At 40.9% G+C, this 23,223-nt stretch overlaps 1 protein-coding gene across 2 annotated transcripts in view; it reads left to right on the forward strand.

Moving 5' to 3' along the window:
• The first annotated feature begins 1,154 nt into the window (after positions 1 to 1,154).
• SLC12A2 (solute carrier family 12 member 2) overlaps positions 1,155 to 23,223 on the forward strand; it is a 111,872-nt gene continuing 89,803 nt past the window's right edge. Inside the window, exon 1 of one of the 2 annotated variants that reach the window (XM_059059766.2) lies at positions 1,155 to 2,116. In XM_059059766.2, the coding sequence (XP_058915749.1) occupies positions 1,397 to 2,116 (720 nt within the window). In that variant the 5' untranslated portion in view covers positions 1,155 to 1,396. The remainder of the gene's footprint in view (positions 2,117 to 23,223) is intronic. The other variant, XM_067031521.1, reaches the window with a different exon arrangement.

A 23,223-nucleotide genomic window follows, 5' to 3' on the forward strand; every position in this document is an offset into this window, starting at 1 on the left:
AGAAGTACCTTTCTGTTTTACTTGAAATAGCGGAATTCGTCACAACTTAAACCACGTCGAAACTTCCCGGTTAGTGTTCCACGGTTAGTTATTGCTCTCAGTGTATTCATTTCTATGCTTTTTGGAAATGTCTCCACTTAAAAATCGTCTTGAAACAATACAGTATCACAACTAGGCTCCCTGCATACCTTCAAACATCATAGCTTTTTAAAATGAAGGTGTCAGGAAATGTGGACACACCCAATGCATCACGACTGGAATTAGTATCTGGTTACGCATATCTAACGCTGCCAGGCAGGTAAACGCCTCAAAAGCAGCACAGAGGAAATGCTGCCTCCCTCCAGGCTCAGGCCTGGAGTGAGTGAGGGGAGTCGCGGCGGGCCGGCGCTCAGAGCAGGCCTCGCCGGGGGGGCACGCCTCCCCGGAGGGCGCACCTTGCCCGCAACTCCGGAAGCACCCGCGGTCCGGACAGGAAAGCCCCCTTCATCACCCACAGCAGCTCAGGGCCGCCCGCCGATCCTGCATCGCCTCGGGTACCACGTGCCGCAGGGGAAGCGGCCCGGTAGCCCTGGCAGCATCTCGCGAGATCTCGCCGGCTCGGCCCCGTATTGAGAGATTAGAACTTAAAAAAAAAGAAAAAAAAAGCGATCGAGCGACTGCCTCCGGAGCCGCCGCTGGAGCATCAGCAATCGGCGTGAGCCGAGGCAGGGCCCGCGCGCCCCTTCTCTGGCCGGGTGGGCCAGGCACCGCAGCTTGGTCTGCCGTGGCCTGCACCGTCGGCCCACTGACGCGCTGCCCCAGGGGCGGGGAGAGAGGGAGGAGGCCGGGGGCCCCGCTCCTCTTCGCCGCAGAGCGGGGCGGGGGAAGGAGGTGGAGGGTTGGGAGGCGGGCGACGGAAGAGGAGGTAGCGGCGCAGAGATATTCCCAGCTACGGCGGCGAGGAGGCGCTTGGTCGCTCCCGGATCGCGCTGCTCATGCTGCCCGAGGCCCAGCGTGGACGGGCCGGACGCGATCTCTGAGTGGGGTAGCGCAGGAGCCGGGAGCCGGGAGCCGAGGGAGCCTCCGCCGCGCGCCACGGCGGGTCCGCGGGTGGGCGGGCTGAGGGGCGGAGGAGTCGTGGGCCCCGCCTCCCGCGTGCTGCAGCCGGAGCCACCAACGCCGCGGCCCCGCCGAGGCTTTAAACAGCGGGGCCCGCCCCGCGCCTGCCGCACTCGCGCGCAGACTCGGCTGCCGGAGGCGTTCGTGCCGGCCTGGGTTAGCGGCGGCGCGTGCGCGGCTTGGAGAGCGATTCTCTCACCTGGCGTTGCGGCTGCAACCACCGCCGGCCGGGGGCGCGGAGGGCGTGCAGCCCGCCAGGTCCGCCAGGCTCTCCGGGTCCGCCGAGCGTCGGGCGGCGATGGAGCCGGGGCCCACGGCGCCCTCCTCCGGCGCCGCGAGGCTGGCGGGGGTCGGGGAGACGCCTCCAGCCGCCGCCGGGATGGACCTACCCGGCACGGCCGTGCCCTTGGTGCCGGAGGATGCTGCGACTGCGAGCCGGGGCGGCGGCAGGGTCCGCGGGGAGGGCGGCGCGACGGCCGGTGGCGGACTGGGCAGACCCCTGGGGCCCACCCTGAGCCAGAGCCGCTTCCAGGTGGATCTGGTTTCCGAGAATGCCGGGCGGGCGGCGGCGGCGGCGGCGGCTAACGCTGGGGCGGGGGCCAAGGAGACCACCGCGGACGGGAAAGCCAGCGGCGAAAGCGGGCTAGCCAAGGGCAGCGAGGAAGCCAAGGGCCGCTTCCGCGTGAACTTCGTGGACCCGGCTGCCTCTTCGTCGGCAAACGAGAGCATGTCGGATGCAGCGGGGATCGGAGGCGACGGGCCCAACGTGAACTTCCAAAACGGCGGGGACACAGTGCTGAGCGAGGGGAGCAGCCTGCACTCGGGCGGCGGCGGCGGCAGTGGGCACCACCAGCACTACTACTATGACACCCACACCAACACCTACTACCTGCGCACCTTCGGCCACAACACTATGGACGCCGTGCCCAGGATTGACCACTACCGGCACACGGCAGCGCAGCTGGGCGAGAAGCTCCTCCGGCCCAGCCTGGCGGAGCTCCACGATGAGTTAGAAAAGGTGAGCTCACCCGGCTCTCTCTGCAGCCCTCTCGCCAGCTCCCCCCCCTCCTCCCCAGCCGCTGATCCGCGCTGACCGCGGGATGTAGCTGCCGGCTCTCGTCTGCTGAGGCGGCGTGAATGGACGTGCACGACTCGCTGGCATCTCTGGATTCAGCTGTCAAGGGTGGAATTGCAGAGGAATGTAACTTAATCTCTTAAAAGTTGGCAGCGGGTTAGGCTAGTTACGTGATACCGGAGAGGCTGCATTTAACAATCTTCCCCATCCAGTTATATATCTTGTGTATGTTTTTTTTTTTCTCACCCACGCTTAACAATTACCATCCCTCTGAATGACAGTTGTACTTTTAGGCCCCGAGAAGGGAATGTGCAGGAGGTTTAGGTGGTGAGGACGTTTCTCAGGAGGGAGTGGAGAGCACCTCCCATCCGTGTCTTTTTTTAAAGGTTGGGTTGTGTGGCTTCTGTACACCCGTTAGGGGTCCCAAGAGTGGGAACATTAGTATTTGAAGGGAAAATCTTAGCAGGGTGTGTTTGTGGTGTATGAATTATTAAAGCTCAATTCCTGCAGTCTTGAATGTCAAAAGATATAGAAATCTTAAGTCTTGGGACAAGCTTTTCCTGATAATGGCATAAATCCACTTTTATAATGTAAACCTTTTGGAAGAGGGTTACATCAAAAAGGCGGGGGGCGGAGTCTAAGAGAGAGCGAGAGAGAAATAGAATTGTTTTTTCTGTGGAGGATGTCCAGAAAGACCTTCTGGGGTCTTGTGTAAGTAGTTATACTTGGTGAACAGAAACCATCCCTATATACTCTGTTGATTTCTGTAATTCTGTCTTTTATGGCCGCATACAACTTTTATTTTTTCAGGGTACAAAATCGTTCTTTTGAGATGACATTGATGTTTTTGAGATTTGATTAATAATTTTTTATGATTTGGGATTACTTGAAGTCTGCCTTTACAAGTGTATAATGACTACATTGATGGAATTTTGTGAATGCAAAGAGTTAGCACCATATAGGTTGACACAATCAAAGTGTCGTAAAGTTTAAATACAGAAAGTATGTAATTTCTTTTGGATATGATTATTTGACTTCATACAGTCATTTCATACAAGACTGTACTTGTCCCAGTGTTTGAAAATGTAACATTCATAAATTCATTGAAATAATTGCCGAGGTCCCAACCCTTACAGCTTACTGATTGTTTAAAAGCCTGACATCATTTAGCTTTGGGTCATACTACTCCTTTCATTCTGTTATGGTATTTTGTCATATAAGAAGAAAACCGATTTTTAAAACACTTATTCATATTCCTGTAGTTTCTTTCAAATCTATTATATTTTCCTTTCAAAACTCAAAATTCTCACAAAGCAGATTATATAGCTGGTAATTTCCCTTTTGGAGCATTTTTATTATTGGAAATATTATATAGATATTTTCAGATTTATTTCACCAAAGCCCTGTAGTTTAGTAGTAAAACAGTCTGTATTTACCCATAAGTCTTAAAAGCTTTTTTTTATTGAAGGATATTATATTCCTTGATCTTTTATGCTTCCTAGGAAAGTTTTTGTTATTTTAAACTAAATACTCTTAATAACAAAGCCCTTCCAGTTCTCCAGATTTTCAGGTTTTTGTTTGTTTGGTGTTTTTGGTCAGTTCACAGTATATAGAAAAGAACACCTGTATTGTTTAGATGTATAGTAGTTGAAGAAGTCACCTAGCTTCTCAGCCTCAGCTTCCTCACCTTTCAGAGTTATTTTGAAGATTAGGGGAAAAAAATGTATGCAAAGGCCCACATTCAGTGCCTGCAAAATAATGCCTAGTATAGTTACCATTTCAGTCTTATATTGGCCCTTAAGAAAATACATCGTTAAACTTTAGGACTTCAGTTTTAGATTCTCCTAATTTCTGCATTTTTCAGTGAATGTAGTATATGAAATGTTATGTTCAGAATTTCATTTGTGCAGCCTGTAGTGTAATGAGTTCTTTGTAGTTTTTTACCTTTTACCATTCAGGCCCTTTATGGGCAGTGAAAATGGTTTATTAGGTTAAATAAGCATAGAACCTCCTCTTGAAGATAATTTTGTTTAGAATTGAGTGAATGCATTAAAGAGATGTGTCATGTTAAGGAGTACAAATCTGGCTATAGATAAACCACTGTTGAAGGAGGGCAGGGGAGGGCTGATAGTATAGGTTGGCTAGATTCCCAAAAGTTGTACTTCACTTTTTAGATTGACTCTTACTCCTTAAAACCTTTTATAATGCTTGTAGCTCTAGGTGAAATCATAATACTTAGAATTCTGTAACATTTAATCTTAGCTCTTGATTGACTGTCATGTAGTCTGCTTGGGTCACTGAGTGCTTAAATATCTACCATGGATTTAACTTTGTGCTAGGAACTATGGAAGAACAAAAGAAGTAAAAGAAAAGCCCTCCAGAAACTTGTTGGGGGAAAGGACTATAGTGTCTTCTACGTGAATTCCTTTCTTTGCCCAGCATTGTGACTTTTTAAAGTATTTTGCCTAGAAATCCAACTGAAGGGGAATAGTTAAATAACCATGGTGCGTATTGCTATATTATGCAGCCATTCTAGGGCCAGGACTCATGAGTCCTCCATTTATCAAATATTTACTGGGGAGAAGAGTTTCTTAGGTGTGGGCCACCTGGCTGTGGCACTGCGGGATGATGCTGTGATTAGCAAAACAGATACTGACTCTGTCATACTCTAGGCATACATTAATCAAATGGTTGCACAAATAACCTAGTTACAAACTTTTTTTTTTTCCAGTGCTATGAAAGAGAAGGGTTAGAATGCTGGTGAGGATATAATAGGACCTAATTTTAATTGGGGTTGTGGAGGCCTTTTTTTATTTTTTAACTGTAATTAGGTATTACCAAATAAAGTAATAAACAACTCTTAACTTAGAGTGCAAAATGAAAGCACATTATTATTTTAAAGGTGCAAAAGCAAGAAAATACAGCATAAACTTATCCATTTTTAAAGTCATCTGTGTGATGGGTATACAAAGTATGACACTGAAGCTGAAATCTGAAGGCTAAGTTGATGATAGGGCAGAACAATATTCCAGGCCAAAGGAACAAAATCTGTGAAGATAGTGAGGTGAGAGAGTGGTATGTCCAAAGAACTATGAGGAGGCCAGTATAAGATTTTATTCTAAAGGTAGTGCGACGTTATTGAGTTTTGTGTGAGGTAGCAACATGATCTGTTTTGTTTTGACACCTTTTGATTGCTGGATGGAGAAGGGTGAGAATGGAAGCAGCTTTTACTGTGGTCTCCTTACAGATAATAAGAATTGGGGGCAGAATAAGTGGGATGTAGGTGGATTGGATGTGGGAGTGAACAAGAAGCTGATTCGCAGCTTTTGGACTTGAGCAGCTGAATAGATGGTTGGTACTTTGCCTAAGATGGGAAAGGCTGGAGAAGGAATATAGATCGGGGAAGAAAGAAAGAATAGAATGCTTTTGAGTAGCCTGCAAGATATCTTAGTCCAAGAGTCATTTTGAGGGAAAAGGGGCAGAATATATTTCATATGTATATGAAATATATGTGTGTATGTGTATATACATATATATTTACATACATATGTACATATATATATATTTATGTATTTATCATCTAAAGTCGTGCATGAAATTACTTGGGGAGAGTGGGTAAATAAGAGAACAGAAACAGGGTCTGGGTTTGGGCCTGGGGAATGTCTAAAGGTCTACTAGAGATTGTGGCAACACTAGCAAAGGAAATTAAGAAGGAGCTGTTAGGTTGGTGAGAAATAGCCAGGAGAGCAGTGTCAGGGAAGCTGAGAGAAAAGTGTTTTAAAGAAGGCACAAAGTTTTCAGAGATATGCCAGTAATTGATTTTTTTTTTTAAGTATTTCAAAGAATAAAACCGAAGTAGTGATTCCTGCCCCTACAAGAAGAAAGTAAAAAGCGGGTGGTAAACACATAAGTATTTGATAGACAACTTCAACATATATGATGGAAAGCATGATTATCAAATGTGGAAAAGTATGTGGTGGAGAATCCATAATAGCTCCTACTGGATTTGAAGCAGTTTTAAAGTAGTTTGAAAAGATTGCGTTACCATTGCAGAGTTGTCCGTAGGCCAAGGCTTGGAGCCTTTTTCTGGTGGTATGTCAAATCTTTGTATGTGGCCTCTCTATTTTAGCCTCTCTCATTAATAAAAAGGGAAAGGTCAAGGGAACAGCTATATCAAGTGTTTTATGTTTCACTGAACTTGTTGGTTTTTTCATTCAATTCCTAAGAAATAAGTCTTATACACATTTTACTCATGATAAAATGGGGTCCTAAAAAGTGAAGAAATTGCTTAATGCCACTCTCATAGAAAGTGGTACAGCTGGCATTCACACCCAGGTTTTTCTTATGCCAGGACATAGTAGCTCCTCTTTCTTGTTATTTCTTCTTTATCCCTATCCCTTGGACCTGCTCTGAGATGGCAGGGATGTTGAGGGGCACATGTTGGGGGTTGCCAACATCACTCTTCTATCTTAACCTCCTGAGAGTAGAATTGTTACATAACTGAGAGAAAAGAGGAGGAATTCTTGTGATAATGTAATTACTGACTAATATGACTGTCTCTTTCACAAGGATCTGAGCTGGTGTCTCATTCATCTCCAGACAGAGAATAGGTAGTTAATAAAAATTCGTTTATCGAATGTATCAGGGTGGGCAGTTCCTCCCACTTAACAGGGACTTTAAAACACTAAACAAGTGTAGCTGCTGCTCTAAATGGGCTGTGCTAAGTCTTGGACAAGAAATTCCACACACTACTAATCATGTCAGTACAGAGCTTGAGTCTTTCAAGGTCGCCCTGGGGGAACCAGAATGGGTCACATCCCTGGGGATAAGGAATAGAGTAGGTCCAGGAATGAGTAAAGGTGGGACCTTGATCAGAAATATTTGTGCAGAGCACAAACTTGCACTGTTTCACAGTTTTGCCAGGGCCCCCACTCTCTAAACCCATGTCACCAGAGCTGAAGTCTGGTTACCTGTAAGACTGTACACATTCTCCAAGTATATACCAACTAACTGCCTGGGGAGGAGGAAAGATAAATTTGGGGATTGAAAATCTGGCAAAAAATCTGTACACTGTTGTCATAATCATTGCCTTTTCTATGTGTGTTTGGGTTCATAGTCACGTTCCCAATCTTGTTAGACCAGAATTTGGAGGACCAAAAAAGCGTTTCTAGGTTCTTATGTATTTAGTGTGTTTGTTTTCACTAATTTTTATAAATGTATTTATTTTTATTTTTGGCTGCATTGGGTCTTGGTTGCTACACGCAGGCTTTCTCTAGTTGCGCTGAGCGGGGGCTACTCTTTGTTGTGGTGCGCGGGCTTCTCATAGCAGTAGTTTCTCTTGTTGCAGAGCACGGGCTCTAGGTGCGTAGTTGTGGCACACGGGCTCAGTAGTTGTGGCTCGTGGTCTCTAGAGTGCAGGCTCGGTAGTTGTGGCACACGGGCTTAGTTGCTCCGCGGCATGTGGGAATCCTCCCAGCCCAGGGCTCGAACCCGTGTCTCCTGCGTTGGCAGGCGGATTCTTAACCACTGCGCCACCAGGGAAGCCCTTCACTAATTTTTAACTACATGTTTTATACGTGTTTGTAAAGTCTGTAGCACTAGTCAAATTGGCTCCGTGCTGACGTGAAATGAATATGAATTTAGTTATTCAACAAATCTTGATTGAGCATCAATAATAGCCCTGTTCTGAGTGCTGGGGTTACAGCAGTGAGCACAGCAGGATTGTGGAGCTTTCATTCTAGCAGTAGGAGAGAGTAAACAGATAGGTCAGATGTAACTGCTGTGAAGAAATCGAAAGGTGGATAGATGCTGATAGCTGGGGTGGTGTTATTCTGGGGCAGTTAGAGAAGCCCCCTCTGGTATATGAGCAGACACTAGACGGGAGTGAAAGATCAGTCCGTGAAAACACCTGAGGGGAAGAACACTAGGCAGAGGACTGCAAACACCAAGACCTTGAGATGGCAGTGTGCCTGGGGTATGCTTGGCATGACTGAGAAACAAGAGGGCCAGCAAGACTGGAGTGACTATCAGGAGAGTCATAGGCGAGGAGGTTAGAGCAATAGTGAAAAACAAACAGTGTAGAACTTGGTAGATCGTGACGAGGACTTGGGGTTTTACCCTGAGTGAGACAGGGAGTCATGGAGAGCTTTGAGCACAGACTTGACATGACCTGACTTACATTTTTAAAACATCACTCTCATGCTGTGTGGAGAGTATCCTGTAAGGGGGTAAGAGTGGAAGCTGGGAAACAAGTTAGAAGCCTGTTGCAGTGTTTTAGTTAAGATGATGATGACTTTTATGAAGGTGATAGTGTTTGACACAATGACAGGTGTTTAAATGCTGGATATGTTTAAAAGGTGGAATTGTTGGGATTTGTTGACTGTTTGGGTGGGGGGTTTTCCCCTGTTGAGAATGGAGTCGATATTTATGAAGAGGTGGGAGACTGGGAAGAGCAAGTTTTGGAGGTGGACTCAGGAGTTGGGTTTCATTTCTACAAATCAGTTCTACAATGGGGCATACACATAAAATTGCAGCTACTGGTTTGCGAAGTAATAGAACCTAAGAAAATGGGTTTGAATTTGTAGTATAAAAATGTGCTTTTATGCTGCAAATTTCAGGTAAAACCATGAGAACCGGTAGTTTTTCAAATAGAGTATAAAGGGGTGGGGAACTAGTGGGTTGACTCCACAAAGTGAGAGAGTGAGGAATGGACGAGGAAAACTACTTAAATACTGAAGTTAAAAATATATCAATGGTTTCCCATTAAATATGAAATTTATCATCTGCCATTGGATTTATGATTCTTCCATTTTTCACTAGAACCTGTAGTAGTGCTTTCTTAAAGCTATTATGAAAAAATTGGAGCCCATGGAGGACTTGGGGATTTCTGATTAGAAGAAGGGGGAAGTCTGAAAGGCAAACATAGCTTGGTGGAATCTTGTCTCTCTGTAGAAGCTGATTGTGGCTGGTGTAGTCATACTACCCTTGGGCTCAGAAATTTCTCTGCCTTAAATTTTCACTATGCTGTTCCTTTACACTGACAAATTAGCTATTCATCTAGAGTAAGAATACTAGAAACCTCTGGATGGTTCTTTGTTGGGTTGGTATGAATTGGTTCCTTCAATGATGTAGCTTCTAACAGAGTTTAGCATGTGAGTCACTTTGGAGCTTTTCTATGGGTAGGTGGCTTGGTAGAGCAGGCTTTATTATACTCCAGTGGAGGAAGACTTAAAGGACCTTTGAGGACCCTGATCATCTGCTGTAGCATGACTTTTACCCCATCATTTCACCTAAATAGTTCTTTTTTTAAAAAAATTATTAATTTAATTAATTTATTTTTGGCTGCATTGGGTCTTCGTTGCTGTGTGCGGGCTTTCTCTAGTTGCGGAGAGCGGGGGCTACTCTTCTTTGTGGTACGCGGGCTTCTCTTGTTGTGGGGCACAGGCCCTAAAATGCAGGCTCAGTAGTTGTGGCACATGGGCTCAGTAGTTGTGGCTCGCAGGCTTAGTTGCTCTGTGGCATGTGGGATCTTCCTGGACCAGGGCTTGAACCCATGTTCCCTGCATTGGCAGGCAGTTTCTTAACCACTGCACCACCAGGGAAGCCCCTCACCTAAATAGTTCTTATTAAAGTCACCAGTGACCTTCTCCATCCTTAGCACCAGTTCCAGCAAACGTTTTTTCTCAGCAGCATTCAACCTTCCAGCAGCATTTAATATTCTTTTGAAGTCTTGATACTTCCTTGGCTTCTGTAACACCACTCTCCTTTAGTTTTCCTTCTTTCTCTCTGGCTCTTTCAGCCCAGTGTCTTCTGCATTTTCCTTCTTCTCTAAACTGGCCATCCTCTAGGCTTGATTCTGGCTTTCCTTCTTCCTCTGCCATCTTCTCTCTCTGTATATCCCCTGTCTATATTACCTGTAGGCTATTTGCTCCCCAAATTTTGTCTCCTGCTAATACCCTCTTTGTGAGTTCTGGGCATCCAGCGCCTGCTGGACATTTTTGCTTCCTGTCTAAAAGACACCCCACACTCACAAACTTATGATTTTTCTTCCTCTACCTCTGAAAACAAAACCACCCAGGCCCTCTTCCAGTGTGCCCTGTGTCTCCGTGAATGGTACCACCATTCATCATATTGCACAAGTGAGAAAACTGAGTCATCCTTGACACTTTTTCTCACCTCTCTACATCCAGTTCATCACCGAGTTCTTTGTATCACCTTTATTTCCTAAGTATTATTTTCATCCTCACTGCTACCATCGTAGAGCAGTCTGCAGCATATCTTTCTCCAGTAGCCTTCTATGGTTTCCCCTATTCACTATGCCCTCCTATTACTATTGTGCCTGGAGTGATCTTTCTAAAACAAAATTGATCATGTTATTCCTTGGCTTAAAACTAGCCCTGCATTGTCTAGCTCTGGCCTGCCTCTTCTTTAGTGTTTCAGTTCTCAATGGCACAGTACTTCCTCTGGCCATAGTGCCTTTGTATGTAATACTATCCATGAATTCTTCCTCCCTTCTCCCCCATAACACACTGATAACTTTTCAGTCTTAATATTTCACTTCAATCTTTATTTCCTGAGAGAGGAAGCCTTTATCCTCCAGTCTAGGACAAACCTCTTTTCTCTTCGAGCCCTTATTTCAGTTAGTGGGAGTATGTTTGTTAAGATGGTTATTTGAGTAAACTTGAGTTGACTTCAAGCTCCATGAGAAGCAGACTATGTCTGTGACTGTTTATCATTATGTCCCTACTACATAGCAGACCCTCAGTCAATACATGTTGAATAATAGAACTATTCTTTATAAATTATTGTAGTACAGAAGAAGAATCTTAAATTCTTTTATGTACCTTATATTGTCATCTAGAATCTCTAAAGGACATTTGACAGGCAGATGGTCCCAGTCTGCACATTTGGAATTTAAGACACAAAAGAACTAAGTAACCTGTCCAAAATCATAAGACCCGTAACTGGCAGAGCCACGGTTGGAACTTGCAACAACCATTTTGACTCCCAGTTGATGTTAATTCCAATGTCTTACAGTTTAATACTATGTAAGTTCTTGCTATTTTGGTTTTTTGTTTTGTTTTTTTTAAACTCCCATGGCAGTTGTGTTTTAGATCATTGAAGATAAAGTAGAAAACATTTGGACCCCTCACTTTCACTGTATGGATAGATCTTTTCCCAATAGAAAAATATATTTTTTAAAATTTAAGTATAAGAAAATTTCTTATAAATGGAATCATAGTAAGTTTTTTTCTTTTTATTTCTTCTGCTTTTCTTACCTGTATCTCCCAAAAGTGTGATGTAAATGTTTAAATGTTCTAGTGTTGCACTTTTCAGTACTATAACCACTAGTCACATTTGGCTGTTAAACTAAATTATTTTATTTTTTAAAAAATATTTATTTGTTATTTTTGTCTGCGTTGGGTCTTAGTTGTAGAACGTGGGGTCTTTCATTGCAGCATGCAGACTTCTCTCTAGTTGTGGTGCGTGGGCTCCAGAGCACCGGCTCAGTAGTTGTGGTACACGGGCTCCAGAGTGTGTGGGCTCTGTAGTTGTGGTGCGTGGGTTCCAGAGCACGTGGGCTCTGTAGTTGGGGCACGCGGGCTCTCTAGTTGTGGTGCGTGGGCTTAGTTGCCCTGTGGCATGTGGGATCTTAGTTCCCTGACCAGGGATTGAACCCGTGTCTCCTGCATTGGAAGGCGGATTCTTAACCACTGGACCGCCAGGGAAGTCCCTAAACTGAGTATAAATTAAAGTTAAAAATGCATTTACTTGAGCCAAATTTTAAGTGCTCGATACCCACATATTGGCTAGTGGCTACCATACTGGACAGGGAAGATACAGAACATTTCCCTCAGCACAGAGAAATCAGTTAACCAGTGCTGTCAGGGGAAGTGATATTTAAAGGAACTTTTCCCTTCCCTCATTCCTCCTTTCTTGGATTTCTCCCTTCCTTTTCCTACATGTTAAATAGTCACCACTAGTTTAAAATTATTAAACAGTCAAATTTTCTTTAATTTTGCATGAGATCCTTCCTTAAATAAAGTTGTCTAAACATATTAGGCCCTCAATGAAATGTTTGTTGAATCAGTGGAATTTATCTCTTTCTGAGAATGGAGATCTGGGTCTTTAATATTGCAAAGGCTGTGAAGAATTTCTTAATATTGTATAAAGTGTTAAGTTTCCAAAGCACTCTTAACTCATGTATCTGTATTTGATCTTCAAATCTATCTTTGGAGGAGATGGGTTCTCAGAAGGTCTTAGAGTAGCAGTCATATTTTGTGAGGTTGTGGTTTGCCTAAGTGCTTAGCTAATACTTGGTAAGGCTGCATCTCTTTGAAACTAGCTCTCTGTCTCCCTTTTCTTTTGGACTAGTGATTCCCAAATTTCTAAAAGAATTACCTGGAGAAAAATTACAGATTCCTCTCCCTCAAAGAATATACATGCCATTTTAAAAAAGCTTTCCTGGTGATTCCTAGAGAGCCAGGTTTGAGAACCAATGTCCTAGACAGACTTTGGTTATCATTATGACAGTAGTACAGAGTTGTGGGGTTTTTTGTTGCTTTGTTTGTTTTGATATACTGATTATCAGTTTTGAAACATCCTACTGTAGGAACCTATAAAGATCTGGATTTAACACTTAGATAACTGTATAATGAATTGTATAATGTTACCAGTTATTCTACATCTGTCATGTTTCAGGAGCAGTCTGTAGTCTGTGCACAGTAATCTTCCAAACCAGTTAGTTTACAGGTAGACAAACTCAGAAGCTAATAGCAACTTGCCTAAGTCTCACAGCCAGTGAGTGGTAGATGCTGGATTTAAACATAGACACGTTAATGAAAGCTCACGTGTGAGGTGCTAGGACAAATCCTGTAGGGAAGTCAGGCACACAAGTACTAACTGGTAAGTCTGAATCCTGATGAGTTCACATGTAATAGTTGGAGTGAGATATTACCTCTCTTTTATAGAACTTAATGGTTTCAGGCATAAATAATCAGGCTTTACTATTTTAGAAGTTAAGCTTTATGATAAATTATTCTTAGTAATGGCTTACCTGTAAGTTTCCAGAAATAATAGATTTGGCTTGTAGCACTTGAAAAATTATTGGCTCACCTATTTCAGTCCCAATTATTTGGCAGATTTGCTGATTAGAAACAAAGCTGATTCAGTAATTAAGCAAAGCAGCAACAATAACAACAAAAAGGCCTCATTTAAAAGGGTTCAGCACACCTGCACTTGGGGACTACATAGTTAAACTTTATACACAGTTATAACAAATATGGCCTTCTGGTTTTCAGAATGAGGGCAGATTAGAAGGGAAAATGAACACTGGCAGAGGTGGATTCAAAGATGACCAGCATGTTATACAGACAGAAAATAAGAAAATCATAAAAAGCAGAAAATAGTCTAGAATAGCTCTTGAGTAGATGCAGAGACAGGACCTGAGTTTTGGTTGTCACAGTATCTCCATCTAGCATAGTGCTGGCACAAAGTAACCATGGTGTTTTAAATCTCAGTATAAAAAGAGTCAGCCAACTACACATTTTTGGAAAATTTCAGTCTCATGTCATCCTAGAGTATTGTATTTTAAGAGGCTAAGTATTAGTCCTTTTCAGAACCAACACTTTAAAAATTTACTCCAAGGGTTTCATTGTACTTTGTTTATTTAAAATGTTTATTACCGTATCATTATGAAGAGAAGATAATATAGGAGTTTTGAAAAACAGAAAGTTAAAGACCTCAAATCCTTAACTCTTTTGCATGTTTATACATGTAAAAATTATGATTTTATATCCTACTCTTCCCACCTAGCATTTAATAAGTAATCATAAGTAATCAGTTTCCTATGTCACCCATAGTAATCTTCTATTTAAGTGAATTTTTTATGATACTCTCATACATGTACCATATGATATGTGTACCATAACTGGCATTTTCTCTGCAGACTCTTTAGTTCATTTACATTTATTGTGATTTGGCTGTTATTAGGCATGGTATTTTGCTATTTGTTGGTTTTCGTACCCGTTTTTGTTCCTCTAATCCTCTTTTCCTTCCTGCCATCTTCTATGCTAATCAGATATTTTTTAATATCCATTTTAATTCTATTTACTTTCTTGTTATATATCTCTTTGTATTATTATTTCACTGGTTGTTCCACTTACAGAGAATATTGAATTTTTTCATCTAAAATATAGGAACCTTAAAACAGCGTACTTTGGGCTTCCCTGGTGGCGCAGTGGTTGAGAGCCCGCCTGCCGATGCAGGGGACACGGGTTCGGGACACGGGTTCGTGCCCCGGTCCGGGAAGATCCCACATGCCGCGGAGCGGATGGGCTCATGAGCCATGGCCGCTGAGCCTGCGCGTCTTTTCTTAGTACTTTTCTTAGTACTTTGCTCATCATGTAACTTACAAACTCAGCAATACAATGTTGTACTTTTTGTTTTCAACAAGTCCTATAACTTTTAAAAAAAGAGGAAAGAATGCTTATATGGTGTTTTATTTCCTTTTTTTTTTTTTTTTTTCCCCATTTCTTCTTGTAGATCTGTGTTGCCATCTGATACTATTTCCCTTCCTTGAGTAGTTGTTGTAAGGGAGGTCAACTGGCAACAAAATTCTTTGTTTTTATTATCTGAAGATGTCTTTACTTCACTTTTGAAGGATAGTTTTGCTGGATGTCAGTTTCCTGGTTGCCGGGGTTTTCTTCTTTCAGTGGTTTGAGTATGCACTTCCAGTGTCTTCTGCCCACCATTGTTTCTGATAAGACAGCCATTAATCATACCATTGCTCATCTGTATATGATACATTGGTTTTCTGTGGTTGCTTTCAAGATATATTCTTTACCTTTGGCTTTCAGGAATTTGTACATAGGGGCTTTTCTCTTTGTGTGGATCCTTTTGGGGTTTAAATTTCTTGTATCTGTAAGTTAATGGGTTTCATTGCTTCCTCCAGCCATTTCCACTCTGCTGTTGAATCCATCTAATGAATTTTTTATTTCAATTATTTTGATTTTCAGATTAAGAATCTCTACTTTAAAAAATATAGCTTCTATTTCTCTGCTGAGATTCCCTCTCTGTTACTCACTGATACCATATTTACTTTTAATTTTTTAATATGTTCATTATAGCTATTTTGAAGTCTTTGTCTCTCATATCTAACATCTGGGCCCACTTGGAGTTAATGTCTAATGACTTTTTTTCTTGATTATGGGTTATATTTTCCTGTTCAGTAATATTTTGGGGTAAAGACTAGACTTGTATGTAGATAACACATTGTAGCAACTTTGGGTAGTTGTTTTTTTCAGTATTCTCCTAAAGATTATTGTTTTTTGTTCTGTCAGGTACTTAGGTTGCCTAGATTCAAACTGCACGCTGAGTCCTCTATCCCCACTATACAGTACCTGATATCTGTGTTGTGTCCTGTGTTTTCAGCTGCTGCTTTTTTGGCCTGTCTCTTTGGGTGGGGGAGGGGTGTGTGTATATGTGTGGTGCAGATCCTCCCCTGTACCTGTGTGATTTAGTGGTCACCTGAGATTTGGGGCTTACCCTCGCTATCATTCTGTTTTTTTTTTCTAGAGATTCCCACTTAATTTCTAGTTCCTCTTTTGGCTCTTGGGCTCTCTTTTCTAATATTTCAAGCTAAGAAGGCTTCACTTTAAGCCATCCAAGTTACACACACTTGGGGAAGTGCTCTCAGTTGAAAAAGAAAGCAAACTCAGTGCACCTGTATCTATCTAAGAGTATTTCCTTTCTGGTCTTTGCTTTTTTTTCAGTCTGTCCTAGTTTTTTTTCCATACATGGATAGTTTAGCTGTCAGTCAGGGGTTTAAATCTTGGCCTTTCCGCTTAATGCTTGCGTAACCTTCAGAAAAAGAACTTGTCACCTCAGATTCCCAGTTTCCTTCTATAGAAAATGGGAAAGATGATAATTCATAGTGAGAAATAGCACATATTCATGTGAGAAATACATGAACTACCAAGTGCATACCACGTGCTAAATGTAGTTTTTGTTATCGCGTGGTTCTCCATGTATATTGCTTTTCTAATACTTTACCCACTTAGAATATTGCTAAGTCATATATTTATATCTTTGACAACTTTTGGTTCTCCTTATTTTAAAAATAAAACAACTTGAAATGTAAATGACACAGTTATACCTTCCAGTACCACTTAATAATATGTTTTCTGGTAACTAGAATTAAAATGTTTTAAAGCTATTTGTTGACATTAGCAAGTTGCGTGGGATTTGAAATAATGTATAAATTATGCTATGCATAATGCATTTTGTTGTAACTCAGTCTTGAACACGATGGGCTAGGTAGAGGACTGAATTCTTCGACTGCAGTCAGCAGTTCTGACTTGGTTCATTGTAAAGTCACATGGTCACAGCATCCACTTTTATCTGTGGCACTTGAGTTTTGAGCTTTGCATTAATGCCATTGGATATTAATAGACCATTGTTAACCAGAGCAGATTGGATTCCTGTAAAACAATACTTTGTTTTGAGAGCATATTCTGTATGGGGAGCATTACACTGAATACACCAATCACCGACAGCACGGATAGGAAATGTTGGTAGCTTAGGGGTGATATAATTGGCTAGTACTTAAAGAAAAAATGGTCAGAATAAGCCCAGCCACTTAGGCATCTAAATTTGCATATGTATGCATCCATTTTTAGTTACTGATTTGGCTTTGTTTCATAATATTAATTTAACACTTTAGCTTACTTTGGTATTAAGAAGATGTTATTAAACTATATGAGAAATTTTTATCTAAAGTATCTTGATGGATACTTTAGTTCAGAAGTTTGTTTTTAGGATTTAAATACCATTTTTTAGTGAACTTTAACTTTTTTGAAGTGTAATTTGGGGTTTTTAAAAAAATCAATAATAAGCTGCTTGTAAAGAAAGCAGTGAATTCTTTTATACTAAATGTGCCCTGAAATGAAGATTCCCCACTCCTCTGGCTGTCAGTAACAGTGATTTAATTTGCTTAAATAAAGCTAGGCCCAGAAGTTATGCATCTGTTCTCCAACTGTGCAATCTATTATTAACCCTAGCTAGTGTTGCTGTGATGTGCTTATCAGTTGCCACCAAAGCAAACAGCACAGGGAGGAAGCTTTCATTTATTAAACACATTTTTAATACTAGAGAAGTTACAAAAGATTTCTAGTAGTGTGATCATTGGTCCTCAAAGCCAGGTTCTTCACACTGTATCCTATTGACTTGTTGATGGTGTAGGTAATAAATCTTTTACCACCATTCAGAATGGAGATGCCACATTTCTATATATAGGTCAGTGTTTTTGTTTATTCTTCCAGAGGTAATCTTAAACTGCCAGTATTATAGGAAGCAGTGTAGTAGAGTCTAGATTAATAATGTTTTGCAGTACTTATTTTTGTGTATTTGTTCAACATCCAGTTATTTAAACTCACCCCATGGGCAGTTAAAATAATCACTTATTTGTTGTTTATAATAATAGCCAAAATTTATCAACCACTTAACCCTGTTAATGTCAGACAGCGTACCTTGGTACAGTTAATACATTTTCTTTTTTAATCTTTTAAGTCTTTTCTTAGACATTTTCCCCATTGTTTTATTTATTTATTTATTTTTAAATTTTAATTTTATTTTTGGCTGTGTTGGGTCTTTGTTACTGCGTGGGCTTTCTCTAGTTGCAGCAAGCGGGGGCTACTCTTTGTTGCGGTGCGCAGGCTTCTCATTGCAGTGGCCTCTCTTGTTGCGGAGCTCGGGCTCTAGGCACACGGGCTTCAGTAGTTGTGGCTCACGGGCTTAGCTGCTCTGCGGCATGTGGGATATTCCTGGACCAAGGCTTGAACCCGTGTCCCCTGCAGTGACAGGCATATTCTTAACCACTGTGCCACCAGGGAAGCCTTAAAGGTCTTTTTAGAATTGTGGTATATAGCAGAGGAAAAAAAATGTAAAGACTAAATGCATAACTTAATCAAGTGATCACCACCCAGATCAAGGAATAGAACATTGCTGGCATTCCAGAAACCCTCTGTGCACCCCATTCTGATCTCCCTGTGCCAAAAGTAGCCACTGTCCTGACTTAATGGTGATCATTTATTTGGGTCTGGGTCTTGGTATTTTGTTTGTTTGTTTGTTTTTGTCACTTTTATGTATTCTGGAAGACCATTAGTCTAGTTTTGCCTGCTTTAAAACTTTATATGGAATCATACAGTGCTTTTTTATCTGTCATATTTTGCTCACTGTTATGTTTGTGTGTATAATTCATTCATTTGTATTGCTAATTATCTTCTATTATATGAAATGCTACAATTCTGTAGTTGTAGATGTTTGAGGCTGTTTCTGGTCCTTGGCAATTTTTAGCAATGCTGATATGAACATTTTAATATAAGTGTGCTACCTCATTTAAGTGTTGTTTATCTATAGGGATATATCTAGGAGTAGAATTGCTGGGTTAAAAGGTGTGCATTTTTTTCAGCTTAAGAAGATAATGCCCAAACTTCTTTTCCAAAGTTGTGTACCAATTTATATTCCCACCAGTAGTGTATGAGAGTTTTTGTGTTCTATACAATCATGATATTTTCTCACTTTATCTTCTCAAACACTATGGGATAGATAATATTATCTCCATTTTACAGATGTGGAAACTGAGGGCCATAGGTGTTAAACAACTTGCCAGAGTTCACATAGCAGGTGATAGCAGAGCTAGATTTTGAACTTGGATCTGACTCAGGAGCAGACACTTAAAATTTTACTTGTTACTATTTCAGGACATTATTTGGAAAACAAGGATTGCCCATAAAGACTCAATATTCATTCACTATGTCTTTGATTAAAAATGACAGGGAGAGGTCTGTACCCTTGTTGACCTTGCATTTTAATACATATTGAAGGAGTGGAGGTAGGTACATAGATTACAAGAGCTGAATAAATTTAAAAAAATAATTACTGAGTGTGATGTATTCTATGAAGAAGAAAAAAGGGGCACTGCTGAGAAGAAACTATATGGTGGGTTGTCTGGGAAGGAGGCTACACTTGAGCTAAGACCTAAAGTTTGAGAAGGAGCCAGCCATATTCAAAGTGTGTTAAAGACAGGGAATAGCACGCAATAAGTCCCCCAGGAGAAAATACTTTAAAATCAACATTTCAGCAATAAAGCAGTATTATATCAAATTAAATATTTGATAGAACTTTCAGTAATTTTCTAACTTAAAGGATAGGATTTTGAAGGTGTATAAAAAACTTCAGGGAAAATTAATAGAAATAATAAAGTGGTGTATGACTGGAAAAATACAGAGACTTCTAAAACAGACTAATATTTACTTTTTCTTTAATCATGTCAAATCGTACTATGTGTGGTAATAAAACATTGATGACAAATCTCAAGAATTCTGTGTGGATAATTTTCTTTTTCAAAGCCTTCCTGAAAGGGCATGGATGTGTAAGTGGACCCAGGGGTGAAGAGGTTGCAATGGTTGCAACATTTGATCAAAAGGAGTTGCTAGCTTGCGCTGCTAATGTCGGTTTTTAATTGTAAAAAGAAAATTCTAGGTAACATAGAAACTGAAAGATTTATTGGTCTGTTTTAACTACCCTGTCTACCACCATAGCCTCCAAATAAGCTCCTAAAGTTAAATAACTCATATAACCCTATTTAGGACACAATTTCATATTAAATATTTTACGTGCCTTCGAGGTGGGTTATATCTGTACACTAGCAATTTTTTCTCCTCCGTAGGAGGTCTGATCCAGCTGTCTCTAACAGTCCTGTAGGGCAAAGAGTTTCGCACAGACTGTAGACCCTGGGGGAATTTTTACAGAGAGCAAAGAGATTTTAAAAAATACCCTCTGGTGTCATACACAGCGCAGAACTTCTGCTGTCATTTTTATGAGGACTGTGTCAGAAACCCTTAGCTTCTGTAGATTTGGAAGCAAAGGAAGGAGGGAAGGATGAAGCAAGGTAAAGAGTGAAAATAGCTGAGGAATTGGGAAGTTTGAGCAGGACAGTTTCTTAAGTTGGGCGATTTGTCTAATGTCTCCTTGCCCAAAATAAGTAACTTAAAATAATTCACCTTGGCTCCCTGTAATATGTAGAATTCTACCATTTAGAAGATTCTCTGCATTGCCACATTAATAGCTACATGGTTTGGGGTAAGTTAACCTGTCAAAAGACTGTTCCCACATTTGTTAAGTGGAGATTAGATCTGTCTCTCAAAGATGTGCCAGTTCAGGGAAATAGGGTGTGAAAGCATTTAGGGAAGTGTCTGGAACACAGGCTTTCAGTAAATGTTGGCTGTAATTAAAGGAAGCCAGAGAGATTATGAGGGTCTCCTATAATATGAATTCTTATTTTACCCCATGAGTAATGGATAGCCAAACCTAGATTATGTACAACTGTATTTTGTATGAAACTTTTGTTTCTTGACAGTAGAAAAACTACTATTTTGATGTATCTTGCAATATTACTTAGCACAAAAAATCTGGTGTATATCACAATAAACTTGAATTGGGTTGGATTCTATGCCAGGGTTCACCTTACCCCAAATATGCAAAACCAAATTATTGCCTAACCTATAAATCAATTCTTATCCAGAGTCAAACTCTTTAAAAGTCATGGGGAAAATAAATCATCCTTTTCCCTGTTACATTTTCCAAGTGTGTTTGCAGTTATAGGAAATAGTAAGAGAATTGCTCAGAAAAAGATGGAAGTAAAGTGTATTTAACTACTAAGGCAGATTGTTACACTGCTAAATAGGCTTTTCCATTTTGTTTTTCATTTAGTACAAATATTAATTGGGGAGAATTTAAAACTTCTGGAATGGATTATTGTTTCAGTTCTATTTATGTGTGATCACCCTTCCTGTTGAACTTGTGACCTTTTTGGTAGTTGTAATTAACAGAAATTTTTAGCCTTTAGATGATATGGTCTGCCAGAATAATTTGAAATTGGATAACTTGAATGAGGGTAGACAGTTCTGTATATTTAAAAATTTCTCTGTTTTCTACCATAGCTACTACCCTGTACATAGCATCTTCTAAATAAGTAGTTGTTAAATGTATGCAAAATTTTATAAGCTATATATCTGCCCCCCCAACATTGTTTTCCAGTTCAGGTAGTTGGTTTTTTTTTCTGTTGCTTAAGGTTATTTGGTAAGGTTGATTTACTGTGTAAAAAGTAACATCAGTTGTGATTGGGATCCAAATTTTATTTCATAGATCAAAATGCTAGGATGCAGTGTAGTTCCCTAGTCTGCATTTGGCAGGGTAAATGATTGTTTGACGCATATTTTGTGGCAGCCAGAAAATGATTAGCCAGTACATATAATTTTGTCATATTGAAAAAATAAAGCCATCTCATATTATATCCTATCTTTATTCCTCTGCAGCTTTCTTCATCTTCAATAATTTTAGCTTTTTTTATGTAAACGAATACCTTATCTTACACAATTCTCACATTAACTATGTAAGTTAATGTATTAGTTTAATAACCACATTCTAGTCGAAGAGATAATGCTAATAGAAAATTTTGTTTCCCTATGGACTTCCCTGGTGGTACAGTGGTTAAGAATCCGCCTGCCAATGCAGGGGACACAGGTTCAAGCCCTGGTCCAGGAAGTTCCCACATGCCACGGAGCAGCTGAGCCCGTGTGCCACAACTACTGAGCCTGCACTCTAGAGCCTGCGAGCCACAACTACTGAGCCTGCATGCCTAGAGCCTGTGCTCTGCAACAAGAGAAGTCACCACAGTGAGAAGCCAGTGCACCACAATGAAGAGTAGCCCCCGCTCGCCACAACTAGAGAAAGCTCGCATGCAGCAACAAAGACTCAACACAGCCAAAAAAAAAGGAAAATTTTGTTTCTCTAAATAAATGAACCTTAACACAGAAGCATGGATTCATAATGGATCCATAAAACATGATCAAGATTTAACGCAAGATACATTTCAGAGATGCAGTGTGGGGACAAAAGGAGGAGGACCCTTAGTTGAAAGAGGAGTTAAGGGATGCTCACTGGCATGGGTTTTGGTCCTCCGTATAACACGGAGGACCTTTTTACAGCATTCATAAAAAATGAATATATTTGGGTTTGAGGTTCCCAGCAGGTGCCGCAGGAGCAGCATTGACTGGGCACTGAGAGCATGTGCAGCCTCAGGGAAAATGCTGCCTTTGCTCTGATAGGGTCAACTGAGTGTGTAATCTTGTTCTTGTTGAGAAGTGGCTGGGCATTGAAAAGCCAGGCCATCTAGGAATAATTTTCCTACTAATCCTTTTGAAATGTGTAACTGTGAGTCACACTTTTACATTTCTAACATGGCTCTGAAACTTAAATTGCTGTATTATAATCAGGCTGTATCAGTTGGCTTGAGAAACCTCAAGCCCGAGAAACCTCAGCTGCTTTATGTGGCTGTAACACATTGATCTTTATTTACAGTCTTGAGACTCCAAGGAAATGGTACAGGTGGGCAGGGATTATTATCTCCATTTTACAGATTAGGAAACTGTCACAGAGAGGCTGTGACTTGAAAAGCGGCATCAACCGTTTTTTTTTTGACTGGATTAAACAATTAATAGAGGCTTCTTGGTATAGTAGAAAATGCCCTGGATAGAAGATAGAAAACCTACCTGTCATCTCTAGCCTCTACTATAAAAGTACGAACTCTGGGAGGGCTAGCATAGTTCTTGATAAAACTGATTAATAAATATTTTTTTAATGAATGAGTGGAAGGATGTAATTGTGGTTTATGCTCAGAAACTGCTTTTTGCAACTGTAGGATCTTCAGGTAACAGAAAAATATCAGAAGTTATTTTAAGGGACTGGAACATTTCCCTCTTCAAAAAGTGTCCATATTTGAGCATCCTTAAGTCTACCTGGTATTGTTGCAGCCATAGACCTATAGAGATAGTTTGGTACAGCTTTGCTCAGTTGTTCTTTAAAACACCAGTAAAACAAAATAAAAAACCAAACATTTTCCCCTCCTCCCAAATTTTAAGAAAATTATGTAGGTTACTGTCTTTTACCTACTATGGCCTGAAATTGCTGAGCTAAGATACTTTTGCCAA

This window comes from Kogia breviceps, chromosome 4 (genome assembly GCF_026419965.1).
Source record: "Kogia breviceps isolate mKogBre1 chromosome 4, mKogBre1 haplotype 1, whole genome shotgun sequence".
NCBI classification, from domain to species: domain Eukaryota; kingdom Metazoa; phylum Chordata; class Mammalia; order Artiodactyla; family Physeteridae; genus Kogia; species Kogia breviceps.